The following is a 19,809-nucleotide window of genomic DNA, read 5'->3' on the forward strand; positions in this document are numbered from 1 at the left end:
CTCTCAGCAACTACCCTGTCAAGCCCTCTCAGAGCCTGTTATGTTTCAATGAGATCACCTCTCATTCTTCTAAACTTCAGAGAATATAGGCCCAATCTACTCGGTCTTTCCACCTAGAACAGCCCTCTAGACCCATTTAGTGAGTCTGTGCAGAGTTCCTGCTGGCAATTAGTGGGATGGTGTGCTGGATTCCTGCTGGCGTTAACTGGACGCGTATGCTGGGTTCCTGCTGGCATTTATTGGGCCTGCACTGGGTTCCTAATGTTTTTTATATTGGGATTGTGTGTCGCTCTCTCTCCCTCGCGCCCGCTCTCTCTCCCTCGCGCCCGCTCTCTCTCCCTCGCGCCCGCTCTCTCTCCCTCGCGCCCGCTCTCTCTCCCTCGCGCCCGCTCTCTCTCCCTCGCGCCCCCTCGCGCCCTCCCCCCCCGCAGTTTTGGTCACCTTATCTGAGGAAGGATGTTCTTGCCATGGAGGGAGTGCAGCGAAGATTCACCAGGCTGATACCTGGGATGGCAGGAATGATGTATGAGGAGAGATTGGGTCGATTGGGCTTATACTCGCTGGAGTTTAGAAGAATGAAAGGGGATCTCATTGAAACTTATAAAATTCTGACAGGACTGGACAGACTCGCCCTCCCCCTCGCACGCGCGTCCTCCCCCCCCGGTGTGTGTCTCTCTCCTCCCCCGTCCCCGTCGCGCCCCCCCCCCCCTCCGTCTCTCTCTCTCCTCCCCCGTCTCCCCCTCCCTCTCCCCCTCCCCCCTCCCTCCCACCCCTCCCTCTCCCTCTCCCTCTCCCCCTCCCCCCCTCCTCGGGCTCGCGTTGTCACTGTCGCTCGCTCTGTCTCTGTCGCTCTCTCTCTGTTCCCCTCTCTGTCTCACCACGCGCGTGCTCTGTCTCTGGCAGGTTTGTAATAGGTCTGCAAGTAGTGGTGGGTCTGTAAAGGGTATACAAGCAGGGCCCAGAGATGAGCCAGTAATGGGTATGCGCACTGGACCTGTTGGTAGATCTGTAATGGATTATGCAATTAGGCCCGTGTGGTGATTGCGTGACTGGTGTGTTAGCTGCGTTCAGTGGTGGGTCTGCAATGAATATGTGAACCGGACCCTGTCGTGGGAGTGGGGGTGTGCAGGCTGTGTGCTGCTGGGCTGGGGCACTCCCCTTCCTGCATGCTTCCTATTTGTGTGTAAATTTGATTTTTTTATTGTAATATGTTGCTTTTTTTTCTGTTTCTCTTTCCCCAATTCATGAAAAGAATATTTTAATGTTGAAGTAAACAGTAGAGATGAGGAGCCAGGTGGGTATGACCCCTTCCTGACATATGACCCTAATTCCTGAAGGTCATATGTTGCTGTAATGCATTCGGTTAGAACTTAGTAAGGTGTGTTGAGCTCTGCACCCAGTGTGATGGTAACTGATGCTGTTTTATTCGGTGTAGCTGAGGCTGAGAGTCCGGGTATGTTGCAGGTCTTTATTCTGGGCTGGGTGGGTGGTGCATGCGTTTGGTTGCCGTGTGTTTTAGTGTGGTGTTGAACTCTCTTGAATGTCACCTGATGGTGTCTATTTCGGGGTCCGGTGAGTTGTCCTGTCTCCTGCTCTCACATCTACCTGCTCAGCCGCAATGCCCTTGCTGTGTCGGCTACTGGGAGAATTTCCAACTGACCTTGTTCAGTGGCAGCGAGCATCTGCTGATGGCTTGTTAATTTGGGAGGAATCTCTGTTTCTACCAGAGATGTAGAAGATGAGGTGGCTGGGATAGCACCAGCTCAGGGGGTCATAGAGTCATAGACATTTACAGCACAGAAGGGTCAGTGAAAGAAACACTCACATTTCTATAGAACCTTTCACGACCTCGGGACCTCCCAGAGAGCTTCACAGCCAATGAAGTACTTTTTGAAGTGCAGTCACTGTTATAATGTAGGGAAATGCAGCAGCCATTGTGCGCACAGCAAGATCCCACAAACAGCAATGTAAAATAAATTACCACATCTGTTTTTTAGTGAGGGATAAGTATTGCCCAGGACAGGGCTTCGGTTTAACGTCTCATCCGAAAAACTGCCCCTCCGACAGTGCAGCACTCCCTCAGTACTGCCCCTCCGACAGTGCAGCACTCCCTCAGTACTGCCCCTCCGACAGTGCAGCACTCCCTCAGTACTGCCCCTCCGACAGTGCAGCTCTCCCTCAGTACTGCCCCTCCGACAGTGTAGCTCTCCCTCAGTACTGCCCCTCCGACAGTGCAGCACTCCCTCAGTACTGCCCCTCCGACAGTGTAGCTTTCCCTCAGTACTGCCCCTCCGACAGTGCAGCGCTCCCTCAGTACTGCCCCTCTGACAGTGCAGCACTCCCCCAGTACTGCCCCTCCGACAGTGCAGCACTCCCTCAGTACTGCCCCTCCGACAGTGCAGCTCTCCCTCAGTACTGCCCCTCCGACAGTGCAGCTCTCCCTCAGTACTGCCCCTCCGACAGTGCGGCGCTCCCTCAGTACTGCCCCTCCGACAGTGCAGCTCTCCCTCAGTACTGCCCCTCCGACAGTGCAGCACTCCCTCAGTACTGCCCCTCCGACAGTGCAGCGCTCCCTCAGTACTGCCTCTCCGACAGTGCTGCACTCCCTCAGTACTGCCCCTCCGACAGTGCAGCACTCCCTCAGTACTGCCCCTCCGACAGTGTAGCTTTCCCTCAGTACTGCCTCTCCGACAGTGCAGCACTCCCTCAGTACTGCCCCTCCGACAGTGTAGCTTTCCCTCAGTACTGCCTCTCCGACAGTGCAGCACTCCCTCAGTACTGCTCCTCCGACAGTGCAGCGCTCCCTCAGTACTGCCCCTCCGACAGTGCAGCACTCCCTCAGTACTGCCCCTCCGACAGTGCTGCACTCCCTCAGTACTGCTCCTCCGACAGTGCTGCTCTCCCTCAGTACTGCCCCTCCGACAGTGCAGCACTCCCTCAGTACTGCCCCTCCGACAGTGCAGCACTCCCTCAGTACTGCCCCTCCGACAGTGCAGCACTCCCTCAGTACTGCCCCTCCGACAGTGCTGCACTCCTACAGTACTGCCCCTCCGACAGTGCTGCACTCCTACAGTACTGCCCCTCCGACAGTGCAGCACTCCCTCAGTACTGACCCACAGACAGTGCTGCACTCCCTCAGTACTGCCCCTCCGACAGTGCTGCACTCCTACAGTACTGCCCCTCCGACAGTGCTGCACTCCTACAGTACTGCCCCTCCGACAGTGCAGCACTCCCTCAGTACTGACCCACAGACAGTGCAGCACTCCCTCAGTACTGCCCCTCCGACAGTGCAGCACTCCCTCAGTACTGCCCCTCCGACAGTGCTGCACTCCTACAGTACTGCCCCTCCGACAGTGCTGCACTCCTACAGTACTGCCCCTCCGACAGTGCAGCACTCCCTCAGTACTGACCCACAGACAGTGCTGCACTCCCTCAGTACTGCCCCTCCGACAGTGCTGCACTCCTACAGTACTACACTGAAGTGTCAGCCTGGATTATGTGCTCAAGTTTCTGAAGTGGGAGTTTTACCAGCAACCTTCTGACTCAGAGGCAAGAGCTACCACTGAGCCATGGCTGACATGTCGGGCCCTGTAAATGCGCACCTCACGGACAGACAGCGCGTGAGGCTATGTTACTACAGGGCTAGCCTCTATAAAGAGCTCCAGCTGCCTGCCCAGGGTTCTCGGGTGTCTTTTCAAAACTCAAATGCGGCAGTTTCTTCGAGGCGTCAGTCTAAGAGACTCCCAGATGATTATCCTTTGTGTCTCTGAGAATTTCAGCCCAGTCCCAGCGTCAGGCCGAGGTGGGGGTAGAAGAGGGATGGGTGGGAGGGTGAATCCAACCCGAGCATCAAGAAATACCTGCTCAGGGTGAACAAAAAGAAGATAATGACTGAGCCCAAGGGGAGGGCATTGATATCCGGGTACGGTAGTGTCATGGTTGTGTTACTGGAGTAGTAATCTAGAGAACGGGAGTTGAAATCCCATCAGGGCAGTTTGAGAATCTGAATTCAGTTTATAAAAAAAAAAAAAAAAATCCCGAATTTTAAAAGTTGGTACTGTATCAGTAATGGTGACCATAAAACTATTGGATTGTTGTAAAAACCCAACTGGTTCATTAATGTCCTTTAGGGAAGATAACCTGCCGTCCTTACCTGGTCTGACCGACACGTGACTCCAGCCCTACACCAATGTGGTTGACTCTTAACTGCCCTCGGAAGTGGCCTAGCAAGACACTCAGTTGTATTTACCATTACCAGAGGTTCAAGGAGAAAGCTCATCACCACCTTCTCGGGGGCAACTAGGGATGGGCAATAAATGCCAAACTTGTCAGCAATGCCCACATCCCAGAAAGTATGTTTAAAAAAAACTCTGATCATGGAGCTGGATGTAGTAGTGAGGAGGAAGGGGGTAGTGTCTGCCATTGAACAAGATCTGTTGACCATCATTACTCTACGCTACACTGAAACCCTCCAGAAAAAAGCCCCCTCTACCCAGCAGACACCAGCAGCCAAGGGGATACACATGCGGGTGTCTCTGTGCCTCCGTGTGGGGAGAGAGGTGTCACCACATGACTGAGAGTGTGGGGGTGCCTATCGGTTGGAGGCGAGCATTGGTTCAAATATTTCTCTCCCTGCAAAATGCGGTGGTGATTCCAGGACCTGGCTGGATCACATCATTACACGTGATGTTGAGGGAGCGGTAGTGGAGAATCCCGTGTGTGTGGCTGAGGTGTGAGACTATTCTTTGCTAGCGTGAGGTCCCTTCTGAGAGAGAGAGAGTGTGTGCGTGTACAGGTGATGTTTGAAGCAAATGTGTAGATGTGTGCAGAGGGATTAAAGCGTATGTGTACACGCGTGGGACATGTGTTAGTGTACACACAGGAATGGAAAATAGGTTAAAGGAGGTCCACGGGTGTGCAAGATGGGTTAAAGTGCATACACGGGTGTGCAAGGTTGATTCAAGTATACACAGGTATGGAGGTTAGTGTACACACTGGTATGAGACTGGGTTCAAGTGTGCACACAGGTGTCTGTGAATCAGAAGTTTACAGCACAGAAGGAGGCCATACAGCCTATTGTGTCTGTCAGCCAAAAAAGAGCTTAATCCCACTGTCCAGCTGTTGGTCTGTAGGCCACGGCACTTCAAGTCCATATCCAAGTACTTCTGCCTCTACCACCCTGTCAGGCAGTGAGTTCCAGACTCCCACCACCCTCTGGGTGAAAACATTTCCCCTCCACTCTCCTCTAATCCTCCTTTTACCAATTACTTTAAATCTATGCCCCCCTGGTTATTGACCTCTCTGCTAAGGGAAATAGGTCCTTCCTATCCACTCAATCTAGGCCCCTCATAATTTTATACACCTCAATTAAGTCTCCCCTCAGCCTCCTTTGTTCCAAAGAAAACAACCCCAGCCTATCCAATCTTTCCTCATAGCTAAGATTCTCCAGTCCTGGCAACATCCTCGTAAATCACCTTTGTACCCTCTCTAGTATGATCACATCTTTTCTGTAATGTGGTGCCCAGAACTGTACGCAGTACTCTAGCTGCGGCCTAACTAGTGTTTGATGTAGTTCTAACAATGTCCCTGCTCTTATATTCTATGTCTCAGCTAATAAAAGGAAGTATCCCATAAGCCTTATCTACCTGTCCTGCTACCTTCAGGGGTCTGTGGACATGCACTCCAAGGTCCCTCTGACCTCTACGCTTCTCAGTATCCTACCATTTAATGTGTATTCCCTTGCCTTGTTAGCCCTCCCCAAATGCATTACCTCACACTTCTCCGGATTGAATTCCATTTACCACTGTTCTGCCCACCTGACCAGCCCATTGCTATCTTCCTGCAGTCGACAGCTTTCTTCCTCCCTATCAACCGAACGGCCAAATTTTTGTATCATCTGCAAACTTCTTAATCATGCCCCCTACATTGAAGTCTAAGTCATTGATATGTACCACAAAAAGCAAGAGACCAAGTGGTGAGCCCCGGGGAACCCCACTGGAAACAGCCTTCAGCCTTCCGTCGACCATTACCCTTTGCTTCCTGCCACTGAGCCAATTTTGGATCCAACTTGCCACTTTCCCTTGGATCCCATGGGCTTTTACTTTTCTGACCAGCCTGCCATGTGGGACCTTGTCAAAAGCCTTGCTAAAATCCACGTAGACTACATCAAATGCGCTACCCTCATCAACCGTCCTTGTTACCTCAAAAAATTCAGTCAAGTTAGTCAGACATGACCTTCCCTTAACAAATCCATGCTGACTGTCCTTGATTAATTGTGCCTTTCCAAATGACAATTAATACAGCCCCTCAGAATTTTTTCCAATAATTTGCCCACCACCGAGGTTAGGCTGGCTGGCCTGTAATTACTTGGTTTATCCCTTTCTCCCTTTCTAAACATCGGTACAATGTTAGCAGTCCTCCGGCACCACACCTGTAGCATGAGAGGACTGAGAAATGATGGTCAGAGCCTCTGCTGTTTCCTCCTTTGCTTCTCTTAATAGCCAGGGGGGGCGGGGGCTGTCTGTGTGCGGCCTCTCTCCGGGCCTCTGAGCTTTCCTGATTTGTATCCCTGAATCACAAGTCTGCTTGTCAGCAGATGCACATTAGAGGAAAGCAGTGCTTTAGTTGTGTTTGTGTCTGGTTGTGTTTGTGTGCTGTGCCCTCTGCTCCTTGCCCAATTCTGCTTTGTGTTTGTTGAGTTCTACCTGATGATCAGTATTCCAGTGGGCTGCCTGGCAGGCCAGTAAGGTGGTGGTGTGGTGAAGGGGTGACTGAGCAATAAGGTCGGTCCTATTACCCATGGCCTGGGTTGTGTGTCGGGATTGGTACTGTACAAATAAACTGCATCACTCCATGCTGAAGCATAACACTTCATTAAAGTGTCATCTGAAAGCACCACTGTCTCCGCTGCTTCACATCCAGTGATATTAGCTGGTCACCTCCTCACCCCTTCACTCCGACTGCACATTTACACTTGTACTCACACCTTGGGTTACCACAGCACGGACTGAGATCTTTCAGCACAGCTAGTGCTGCGGAGAGCGGACTGTCGAGAGTCAGTGCTGTCCTCCTTGCTCACCCCTGGAATACTGTTGGACTGAATTGCCTTGTTATGGATTGATTTATTTATCCACTTGTTTTGCTGAATGAGCACTAATTGTGATTTTGTGTGTCCCAGTATTTGGGCTAAATACTATAATGGAGATTATAACCGAAGCTGGAGTGGGTAGTGAAGGTGGGTTTCTTGCATGGGCCGCATGACCCTTTCCCAGAATGCTCTGCCTTCCTCATTGGGCTGTTACTTGTTGTTTCTCTCGCCCCCCCCCCCCCACCCCAAACGTCATTGGGTAATAGATGTCACGTGATGCCCTCCACCTCAACTAACTCGCTCATTCTGCGGTCCGTGCCGGTCTGCTTGCCGTGTGCTGTTCATCTGGTGCTGTGTTGGTTATGCATGTGACGAGGGCCCAAAACCATTCCCCCCTCACGGTCTCCTGTCCCCCTCCCCTCGGCCCTTCCCCCTCCCCTCACCTCCCCCTCACAGACACCCTCCCCTTCCACCCCGCTCTCCCGCCCCCCTCCCCGCTCTCCCGCCCCCCTCCCCGCTCTCCCGCCCCCCTCCCCGCTCTCCCGCCCCCCTCCCCGCTCTCCCGCCCCGCTCTCCCGCCCCGCTCTCCCGCCCCCCTCCCCGCTCTCCCGCCCCGCTCTTCCGCCCCCCTCCCCGCTCTCCCGCCCCCCTCCCCGCTCTCCCGCCCCCTCCCCGCTCTCCCGCCCCCTCCCGATCTCCCGCCCCCCTCCCCGCTCTCCCGCCCTCCTCCCCGCTCTCCCGCCCCCCTCCCCGCTCTCCCGCCCCGCTCTCCCGCCCCCCTCCCCCCTCCCCGCTCTCCCGCCCCCCTCCCCGCTCTCCCGCCCCCCTCCCCGCTCTCCCGCCCCCCTCCCCGCTCTCCCGCCCCCCTCCCCGCTCTCCCGCCCCCCTCCCCGCTCTCCCGCCCCCTCTCCCCGCCCCCCTCCCCGCTCTCCCGCCCCCCCTCCCCGCTCTCCCGCCCCCCTCCCCGCTCTCCCGCCCCCCTCCCCGCTCTCCCGCCCCCGCTCTCCCGCCCCCCCTCCCCGCTCTCCCGCCCCCCCTCCCCGCTCTCCCGCCCCCGCTCTCCCGCCCCCCCTCCCCGCTCTCCCGCCCCCCCTCCCCGCTCTCCCCGCCCCCCCTCCCCGCTCTCCCGCCCCCCCCCCGCTCTCCCGCCCCCCCCTCCCCGCTCTCCCGCCCCCCCCTCCCCGCTCTCCCGCCCCCCTCCCCGCTCTCCCGCCCCCCCCCCGCTCTCCCGCCCGCTCTCCCGCCCCCCCCTCCCCGCTCTCCCGCCCCCCTCCCCGCTCTCCCGCCCCCCTCCCCGCTCTCCCGCCCCCCTCCCCGCTCTCCCGCCCCCCTCCCCGCTCTCCCGCCCCCCTCCCCGCTCTCCCGCCCCGCTCTCCCGCCCCCCTCCCCGCTCTCCCGCCCCCCTCCCCGCTCTCCCCGCCCCCCTCCCCGCTCTCCGCCCCCCCTCCCCGCTCTCCCGCCCCCCCTCCCCGCTCTCCCGCCCCCCCTCCCCGCTCTCCCGCCCCCCCTCCCCGCTCCCCCGCCCCCCGCTCCCCGCCCCCCCTCCCCGCTCTCCCGCCCCCCCTCCCCGCTCTCCCGCCCCCCCTCCCCGCTCTCCCGCCCCCCCTCCCCGCTCTCCCGCCCCCCCCTCCCCGCTCTCCCGCCCCCCCCTCCCCGCTCTCCCGCCCCCCCCCTCCCCGCTCTCCCGCCCCACCTCCCCGCTCCCGCCCCCCCCCCTCCCCGCTCTCCCGCCCGCTCTCCCGCCCCCCGCTCTCCCGCCCCCCCTCCCCGCTCTCCCGCCCCCCCCTCCCTGCTCTCCCGCCCCCCCTCCCCGCTCTCCCGCCCCCCCCCCGCTCTCCCGCCCCCCCCTCCCCGCTCTCCCGCCCCCCTCCCCGCTCTCCCGCCCCCCCCTCTCCGCTCTCCCGCCCGCTCTCCCGCCCCCCCCCCCCGCTCTCCCGCCCCCCCCTCCCCGCTCTCCCGCCCCCCCCTCCCCGCTCTCCCGCCCCCCCTCCCCGCTCTCCCGCCCCCCCTCCCCGCTCTCCCGCCCCCCCTCCCCGCTCTCCCGCCCCCCCTCCCCGCTCTCCCGCCCCCCCTCCCCGCTCTCCCGCCCCCCCTCCCCGCTCTCCCGCCCCCCCCTCCCCGCTCTCCCGCCCCCCCTCCCCGCTCTCCCGCCCCCCCCCCCCGCTCTCCCGCCCCCCTCCCCGCTCTCCCGCCCCCCCCTCCCCGCTCTCCCCGCCCCCCCTCCCCGCTCTCCCGCCCCCGCTCTCCCGCCCCCCGCTCTCCCGCCCCCCACCCCCCCCGCTCTCCCGCCCCCCCCCCTCCCCGCTCTCCCGCCCCCCCCCTCCCGCTCTCCCGCCCCCTCATTTTTTCATTTATTTTATTCAGCGCCGGCTTTCCATCCTGTTTTTTGCCAATGTGTGATGTAGGATTGCAGCACTCTTACCCCAGTTTGACGTTTATTTTTCTCCCACCTGTTGTTTTATTGACACAATTCTCTCTTGGGTCTGCGCCCTGAGCGATACCTGTGGCCTACCTGCTTGATGCTGTTTTCCTTCACTTGTCCAGGTAACAGGCGAGCCCTGGTCGACCAGAAATCATCGGTCATCAAGCACAGCCCAACTGTGAAGAGGGAATCACCCTCTCCGCAGGGGAGAGCGAACAACAGCAGGTACACGGGGTGGGGAGGTGGGGGGAGAGCGAACAACAGCAGGTAGACGGGGTGGGAGGTGGGGGGAGAGCGAACAACAGCAGGTAGACGGGGTGGGGAGGTGTGAAGAGAGCAACAACAGCAGGTAGACGGGGTGGGGAGGTGTGAAGAGAGCAACAACAGCAGGTAGACGGGGTGGGGAGGTGGGGGGAGAGCGAACAACAGCAGGTAGACGGGGTGGGGAGGTGGGGGGAGAGCGAACAACAGCAGGTACACGGGGTGGGGAGGTGGGGGGAGAGCGAACATCAGGTAGACAGGGTGGGGAGGTGGGAGGAGAGCGAACAACAGCAGGTAGACGGGGTGGGGAGGTTGGAGAGAGCAACAACAGCAGGTACACTGGCGGGATGGCAGGAAGAGCGATCAACAGCAGGTACGCGGTTTGGGGGGGGCGAGAGCAAAAAACAGCAGGTACATGGGGGCATATCAACTGGAAACATGGCCCTGCCCGCAGTCAGAATCATAGCTTTCAGCCAACGTCCCAGAATCGTCCATCACCATCTCTGGGTATGTCCTGTCCCACCGGCAGGACAAACCCACCAGGGGTGGCGGCACAGTGGTATACAGTTGGGAGGGAGTAGCCCTGGGAGTCCCCACCATTGACTCTGGACCCCATGAAGTCTCATGGCATCAGCTCAAATGTGGCCAGGAAACCTCCTGCTGATTACCACCTACTGCCCTCCTTCAGCTGATGAATCTGTACTCCTCCATGTTGAACACCACTTGGAAGAAGCACTGAGGATAGCAAGGGCACAGAATATACTCTGGTTGGGGACTTCAATGTCCATCACCAAGAGTGGCTCGGAAGCACCGCTGCTGGCCGAGTCCAAAGGACATAGTTGCCGGCCTGGGTGGCGAGAGAACCAACACGAGGGAAAAACCTACTTGACCTGGTCCTCACCAATCTACCTGTCGCAGATGCATCTGTCCATGACAGTATTGATAGGAATGACCACCGCACAGTACTTGTGGAGACGAAGTTCCGCCTTCACACTGAGGCCGGAAAATTGCCCAGGTATGTCCTGTCCACAAAAAGCAGGACCAATCCAATCCGGCCAATTACCACCTCATCAGTCTACTCTCAATCATCAGCGAAGTGATGGAAGGTGTTATTGACAGTGCTATCAAGCGGCATGCGAAATAACCTGCTCAGCGATGCTCAGTTTGGTATCCGGCAGGACCACTCGGCTCCAGACCTCATTATAGCCTTGGTCCAAACATGGACAAAAGAGCTAAATTCCAGAGGTGAGGTGAGAGTGACTGCCCTTGACATCAAAGCAGCATTTGACCGAGTGTGGCATCAAGGAGTCCTAATAAAATTGAAATCAATGTGAATCAGGGGGAAAACGCTCCACTGGCTGGAGTCATACCTAGCACAAAGGAAGATGGTTGTAGTTGTTGGAGGCCAATCATCTCAGCCCCAGGACATCGCTGCGAGAGTTATTTGGGACAGTGTCCTAGGCCCAACCAGCTGCTTCATCAATGACCTTTCCTCCATCATAAGGTCAGAAGTGGGGATGTTCGCTGATGATTGCACAGTGTTCAGTTCCATTTGCAACTCCTCAGATAATGAAGCAGTCCATGCCCACAGGCAGCAACACCTGGCTAAGATTCAGGCTTGGGCTGATAAATGGGAAATAACATTTGCGCCACACAAGTTCCAGGCAATGACCATCTCCAACAAGAGAGAGTCCAACCACCGCCCCTTGACATTCAACACTACCATCGCCGAACCCCCCACCATCAACATCCTGGGGGTCACCATTGACCAGAAACGTAACTGGACCAGTCACACAAATACTGCGGTTACATGAGGCTAGGTATTCTGCGGTGAGTGACTCGACTCCTGACTCCCCAAAGCCTTTCCACCATCTGCAAGGCACAAGTCAGGAGTGTGATGGAACACTCTCCACTTGCCTGGGTGAGTGCAGCTCCAACAACACTCAAGAAGCTCGACACCATCCAGGACAAATGATCCCGCTTGATTGGCACCCCATCCACCACCTTAAACATTCACTCCCTCCACCACTGGCGTACCGTGGCTGCAGTGTGTACCATCTACAAGATGCACTGCAGCAACTCCCAAACCCGCGACCTCTACCACTAGGAAGGACAAGGGCAGCAGGCGCATGGGAACACCACCACCTCCAAGTTCCCCTCCAAGTCACACACCATCCTGACTTAGAAGTATATCGCCGATCCTTCATCGCCGCTGGGTCAAAATCCCGGAACTCCCTCCCGAACAGCCCTGTGGGAGTACCTTCACCACACGGACTGCAGCGGTTCAAGAAGGCGGCTCACCGCCACCTTCTCGAGGGCAATTAGGGATGGGCAATAAATAAATGCTGGCCTTGCCAGCGACGCCCACATCCCAGGAACGAATAAAAAAATTGCGATCACCCACAGTCAGCCCCGTTTGAAAGCATAGCTACCAGCTCGTAGTGCAGCTCCTGACCCTCAGCTGTTTGTATTGCAGTGAGAACCAGCAGTTCCTGAAGGAGCTGGTGCAGAATGTTCTGGATGGTCAGGGCGTTGGCTGGTTAAACATGAAGAAAGTCCGACGGCTGCTAGAAAACGAGCAGCTGCGAATCTTTGTCCTTAGTAAACTCAACAGGACCATCCAGTCGGAGGAGGACGCTCGGCTAGACATCCTGAAAGATGTGGTAAGGGGACCTTAAGAAAATCTTAAAACGCAAGGGCCAATGTGCAACCCCTCTCCCTTAGAACCGCCCCTCTTCCCTGTCCCCCTCTCCCGTCCCCCCCTCCGTTCCTGCTCCCTCCTCCTTTTCCCCCGTCCTCCACTCCCGTCCCCTTTCCCCCCTCCCCTTCCCCCCCCCCCCACTCCCTTTCCCCCCCTCAGCACTGCCCCTCCGACGGTGCGGCCCACCCTCAGCACTGCCCCTCCGACGGTGCGGCCCACCCTCAGCACTGCCCCTTCGACGGTGCGGCCCACCCTCAGCACTGCCCCTTCGACGGTGCGGCCCACCCTCAGCACTGCCCCTTCGACGGTGCGGCCCACCCTCAGCACTGCCCCTTCGACGGTGCGGCCCACCCTCAGCACTGCCCCTTCGACGGTGCGGCCCACCCTCAGCACTGCCCCTTCGACGGTGCGGCACTCCCTCAGTACTTCCCCTTCGACGGTGCGGCCCACCCTCAGCACTGCCCCTTCGACGGTGCGGCACTCCCTCAGTACTTCCCCTTCGACGGTGCGGCCCACCCTCAGCACTGCCCCTTCGACGGTGCGGCCCACCCCCAGCACTGCCCCTTCGACGGTGCGGCCCACCCCCAGCACTGCCCCTTCGACGGTGCGGCCCACCCTCAGCACTGCCCCTTCGACGGTGCGGCCCACCCTCAGCACTGCCCCTTCGACGGTGCGGCACTCCCTCAGCACTGCCCCTTCGACGGTGCGGCCCACCCTCAGCACTGCCCCTTCGACGGTGCGGCCCACCCTCAGCACTGCCCCTTCGACGGTGCGGCACTCCCTCAGCACTGCCCCTTCGACGGTGCGGCCCACCCTCAGCACTGCCCCTTCGACGGTGCGGCACTCCCTCAGTACTTCCCCTTCGACGGTGCGGCACTCCCTCAGCACTGCCCCTTCGACGGTGCGGCACTCCCTCAGCACTGCCCCTTCGACGGTGCGGCCCACCCTCAGCACTGCCCCTTCGACGGTGCGGCACTCCCTCAGTACTTCCCCTCCGAAGGTGCGGCACTCCCTCAGTACTTCCCCCTCCGACGGTGCGGCACTCCCTCAGTACTTCCCCTCCGATGGTGCGGCCCTCCCTCAACACTCGGAGGAAGGGGAATGCCCCACTTTGCCTTAGATGGCTTCACTGTGTAGGATCCTGGCCCCCTCAAAATGACTGCTGTGTTCTTGTGAATTTGCATATTGCAATTGTTTCCTTTGTGCTAAATTGCAGCTTTACTTACTGAACCATTGTCAATCCTGCAGAACTTTTTCGTAAGCAAGTGAGAGATCTGGAAAGGAACTAAAGCCAGCCCCCAGAGTTAGTTATTACAAAACGCCCAGTGTCATTCCAGGGCATGATCTTTCATCATCTTCAGCTGTTTAAATGACTGACACTTGGTTCTTTGTGAGATGTCTGTTCCGCTTTTTATAGCCATTGGGTACGGTTGGTGTAAACTGTGTGATGGTGCGGTATGTGGTGACCATTGGGTACGGTTGGTGTAAACCGTGTGACGGTGCGGTATGTGGTGACCATTGGGTACGGTTGGTGTAAACTGTGTGACGGTGCGGTATGTGGTGACCATTGGGTACGGTTGGTGTAAACTGTGTGTCGGTGCGGTATGTGGTGACCATTGGGTACGGTTGGTGTAAACTGTGTGTCGGTGCAGTATGTGGTGACCATTGGGTACGGTTGGTGTAAACCGTGTGACGGTGCAGTATGTGGTGACCATTGGGTACGGTTGGTGTAAACTGTGTGAAGGTGCGGTATGTGGTGACCATTGGGTACGGTTGGTGTAAACCGTGTGACGGTGCGGTATGTGGTGACCATTGGGTACGGTTGGTGTAAACTGTGTGTCGGTGCGGTATGTGGTGACCATTGGGTACGGTTGGTGTAAACTGTGTGTCGGTGCGGTATGTGGTGACCATTGGGTACGGTTGGTGTAAACCGTGTGACGGTGCGGTATGTGGTGACCATTGGGTATGGTTGGTGTAAACCGTGTGACGGTGCGGTATGTGGTGACCATTGGGTACGGTTGGTGTAAACTGTGTGTCGGTGCGGTATGTGGTGACCATTGGGTACGGTTGGTGTAAACCGTGTGACGGTGCGGTATGTGGTGACCATTGGGTACGTTTGGTGTAAACTGTGTGTCGGTGCGGTATGTGGTGACCATTGGGTACGGTTGGTGTAAACTGTGTGTCGGTGCGGTATGTGGTGACCATTGGGTACGGTTGGTGTAAACCGTGTGACGGTGCGGTATGTGGTGACCATTGGGTACATCTGTGTCGGTGCGGTATGTGGTGACCATTGGGTACGGTTGGTGTAAACTGTGTGTCGGTGCGGTATGTGGTGACCATTGGGTACGGTTGGTGTAAACCGTGTGACGGTGCGGTATGTGGTGACCATTGGGTACGGTTGGTGTAAACTGTGTGTCGGTGCGGTATGTGGTGACCATTGGGTACGGTTGGTGTAATCTGTGACGGTGCGGTATGTGGTGACCATTGGGTACGGTGGTTGGTGTAATCTGTTTGTCGGTGCGGTATGTGGTGACCATTGGGTACGGTTGGTGTAATCTGTGTGACGGTGCGGTATGTGGTGACCATTGGGTACGGTTGGTGTAAACCGTGTGACGGTGCGGTATGTGGTGACCATTGGGTACGGTTGGTGTAATCTGTGTGATGGTGTGGTATGTGGTGACCATTGGGTACGGTTGGTGTAAACTGTGTGACGGTGCGGTATGTGGTGACCATTGGGTACGGTTGGTGTAATCTGTGTGATGGTGCGGTATGTGGTGACCATTGGGTACGGTTGGTGTAATCTGTGTCGGTGCGGTATGTGGTGACCATTGGGTACGGTTGGTGTAAACTGTGTGTCGGTGCGGTATGTGGTGACCATTGGGTACGGTTGGTGTAAACTGTGTGTCGGTACGGTTGGTGTAATCTGTGCGTCACAGAATCACAGAAACCCCACAGTGCAGATAGAGGCCATTTCGGCCGATCGAGCCTGCACTGACACACATCCCACCCGATCCCCGTAACCCCAACACCAACACATATCCCACCCTATCCCCGTAACCCCATGTATTTAATCCCCCTAACACTAAGGGTCAATTTATCATAGCCAATCAACCTAACCCACACATCTTTGGACTGTGGGAGGAAACCGGAGCACCCGGAGAAAACCCACGCAAACACGGGGAGAATGTGCAAACTCCACACAGACAGTCGCCCGAGGCCGGATTCGAACCCGGGTCCCTGGCGCTGTGAGGCAACAGTGCTAACCAGTATGCCACCGTGCTGGCAGTGCAGTATGTGGTGACCATTGGGTATGGTTGGTGTAAACCGTGTGACGGTGCGGTATGTGGTGACCATTGGGTACGGTTGGTGTAAACCGTGTAACGGTGCGGTATGTGGTGACCATTGCCCCCTCCGTTCTAATTGCAGGAGATCAGTAAGAAGGTGTACAGGGGGATGCTGGACCTGCTGAAGTGCTGCGTGTCCAGCCTGGAACACTCGTACAGCAATGCCGGCCTGGGAGGGATGGCCAGTGTCTTCTCCCTGCTGGAGATCGCCCACACCCACTACTACAACAAAGGTAAGCAGTGTCCCCACATACAGCAACAGATACAGACCACACTGTCCACACACAGCACCAGATACAGACCACACTGTCCACACACAGCACCAGATACAGACCACACTGTCCACACACAGCACCAGATACAGACCACACTGTCCACACACAGCACCAGATACAGACCACACTGTCCACACACAGCACCAGATACAGACCACACTGTCCACACACAGCACCAGATACAGACCACACTGTCCACACAGCACCAGATACAGACCACACTGTCCACACACAGCACCAGATACAGACCACACTGTCCACACACAGCACCAGATACAGACCACACTGTCCACACACAGCACCAGATACAGACCACACTGTCCACACACAGCACCAGATACAGACCACACTGTCCACACACAGCACCAGATACAGACTACACTGTCCACACACAGCACCAGATACAGACTGCACTGTCCACACACAGCACCAGATACAGACCACACTGTCCACACACAGCACCAGATACAGACCACACTATCCGCACAGCACCAGATACAGACCACACTATCCACACAGCACCAGATACAGACCACACTGTCCACACACAGCACCAGATACAGACCACACTGTCCACAGAGCACCAGATACAGACCACACTGTCCACACACAGCACCAGATACAGACCACACTGTCCACACACAGCACCAGATACAGACCACACTGTCCACACACAGCACCAGATACAGACCACACTGTCCACACACAGCACCAGATACAGACCACACTGTCCACACACAGCACCAGATACAGACCACACTGTCCACACAGCACCAGATACAGACCACACTATCCACACAGCACCAGATACAGACCACACTGTCCACACACAGCACCAGATACAGACCACACTGTCCACAGAGCACCAGATACAGACCACACTGTCCACACAGCACCAGATACAGACCACACTGTCCACACAACACCAGATACAGACCACACTGTCCACACACAGCACCAGATACAGACCACACTGTCCACACAGCACCAGATACAGACCACACTGTCCACACAGCACCAGATACAGACCACACTGTCCACACACAGCACCAGATACAGACCACACTGTCCACACAGCACCAGATACAGACCACACTGTCCACACACAGCACCAGATACAGACCACACTGTCCACACACAGCACCAGATACAGACCACACTGTCCACACAGCACCAGATACAGACCACACTGTCCACACAGCACCAGATACAGACCACACTGTCCACACACAGCACCAGATACAGACCACACTGTCCACACACAGCACCAGATACAGACCACACTGTCCACACAGCACCAGATACAGACCACACTGTCCACACAGCACCAGATACAGACCACACTGTCCACACAGCACCAGATACAGACCACACTGTCCACAGAGCACCAGATACAGACCACACTGTCCACACAGCACCAGATACAGACCACACTGTCCACACAACACCAGATACAGACCACACTGTCCACACACAGCACCAGATACAGACCACACTGTCCACACACAGCACCAGATACAGACCCACACTGTCCACACACAGCACCAGATACAGACCACACTGTCCACACAGCACCAGATACAGACCACACTTCCACACAACAGACAATACAACCCTGTCCACACACAGCACCAGATACAGACCACACTGTCCACACAGCACCAGATACAGACCACACTGTCCACACAGCACCAGATACAAACCACACTGTCCACACACAGCACCAGATACAGACCACACTGTCCACACACAGCACCAGATACAGACCACACTGTCCACACACAGCACCAGATACAGACCGCACTGTCCACACAGCACCAGATACAGACCACACTGTCCACACAGCACCAGATACAAACCACACTGTCCACACACAGCACCAGATACAAACCACACTGTCCACACACAGCACCAGATACAGACCACACTGTCCACACACAGCACCAGATACAGACCACACTGTCCACACAGCACCAGATACAGACCACACTGTCCACACACAGCTCCACAGCACCAGATACAGACCACACTGTCCACACACAGCACCAGATACAGACCACACTGTCCACACACAGCACCAGATACAGACCACACTGTCCACACACAGCACCAGATACAGACCACACTGTCCACACAGCACCAGATACAAACCACACTGTCCACACACAGCACCAGATACAAACCACACTGTCCACACAGCACCAGATACAGACCACACTGTCCACACAGCACCAGATACAGACCACACTGTCCACAGCACCAGATACAGACCACACTGTCCACACACAGCACCAGATACAGACCACACTGTCCACACACAGCACCAGATACAGACCACACTGTCCACACACAGCACCAGATACAGACCACACTGTCCACACAGCACCAGATACAGACCACACTGTCCACACACAGCACCAGATACAGACCACACTATCCACACAGCACCAGATACAGACCACACTGTCCCCACAGCACCAGATACAGACCACACTGTCCACACAGCACCAGATACAGACCACACTGTCCACACAGCACCAGATACAGACCACACTGTCCACACAGCACCAGATACAGACCACACTGTCCACACAGCACCAGATACAGACCACACTGTCCACACAGCACCAGATACAGACCACACTGTCCACACAGCACCAGATACAGACCACACTGTCCACACAGCACCAGTTACAGACCACACTGTCCACACACAGCACCAGATACAGACCACACAGCACCAGATACAGACCACACTGTCCACACACAGCACCAGATACAGACCACACTATCCACACAGCACCAGATACAGACCACACTGTCCCCACAGCACCAGATACAGACCACACTGTCCACACAGCACCAGATACAGACCACACTGTCCACACAGCACCAGATACAGACCACACTGTCCACACACAGCACCAGATACAGACTACACTGTCCACACACAGCACCAGATACAGACCACACTGTCCACACACAGCACCAGATACAGACCACACTGTCCACACAGCACCAGATACAGACCACACTGTCCACACACAGCACCAGATACAGACTACACTGTCCACACACAGCACCAGATACAGACCACACTGTCCACACAGCACCAGATACAGACCACACTGTCCACACACAGCACCAGATACAGACTACACTGTCCACACACAGCACCAGATACAGACTGCACTGTCCACACACAGCACCAGATACAGACCACACTGTCCACACAGCACCAGATACAGACCACACTGTCCACACAGCACCAGATACAGACCACACTGTCCACACAGCACCAGATACAGACCACACTGTCCACACACAGCACCAGATACAGACCACACTGTCCACACACAGCACCAGATACAGACCACACTGTCCACACACAGCACCAGATACAGACCACACTGTCCACACACAGCACCAGATACAGACCACACTGTCCACACACAGCACCAGATACAGACCACACTGTCCACACACAGCACCAGATACAGACCACACTATCCACACAGCACCAGATACAGACCACACTGTCCCCACAGCACCAGATACAGACCACACTGTCCACACAGCACCAGATACAGACCACACTGTCCACACACAGCACCAGATACAGACTACACTGTCCACACACAGCACCAGATACAGACCACACTGTCCACACACAGCACCAGATACAGACCACACTGTCCACACAGCACCAGATACAGACC

General features: G+C 56.7%; 1 protein-coding gene across 5 annotated transcripts in view; it reads left to right on the top strand.

The window, feature by feature from the left end:
- madd (MAP-kinase activating death domain) overlaps nt 1-19,809 on the top strand; it is a 268,175-nt gene that overhangs the window by 148,401 nt on the left and 99,965 nt on the right. For 4 of the 5 annotated variants that reach the window (XR_015080939.1, XR_015080942.1, XR_015080941.1 and 1 more), the window contains exons 17-20: nt 1,253-1,294; nt 9,632-9,734; nt 12,247-12,433; nt 15,898-16,048. Coding sequence is in view for 1 of the 5 variants with exons in the window: in XM_086007468.1 (XP_085863594.1) it covers nt 9,632-9,734; nt 12,247-12,433; nt 15,898-16,048 (441 nt within the window). In the remaining 4 variants the exon portion in view is untranslated. The remainder of the gene's footprint in view (nt 1-1,252; nt 1,295-9,631; nt 9,735-12,246; nt 12,434-15,897; nt 16,049-19,809) is intronic. The other variant, XM_086007468.1, reaches the window with a different exon arrangement.

The sequence above is a fragment of the Somniosus microcephalus genome, chromosome 15 (assembly GCF_052327205.1).
Source record: "Somniosus microcephalus isolate GS21.2 chromosome 15, FLI_Smic_1.0, whole genome shotgun sequence".
Classification (NCBI taxonomy): Eukaryota; Metazoa; Chordata; class Chondrichthyes; order Squaliformes; family Somniosidae; genus Somniosus; species Somniosus microcephalus.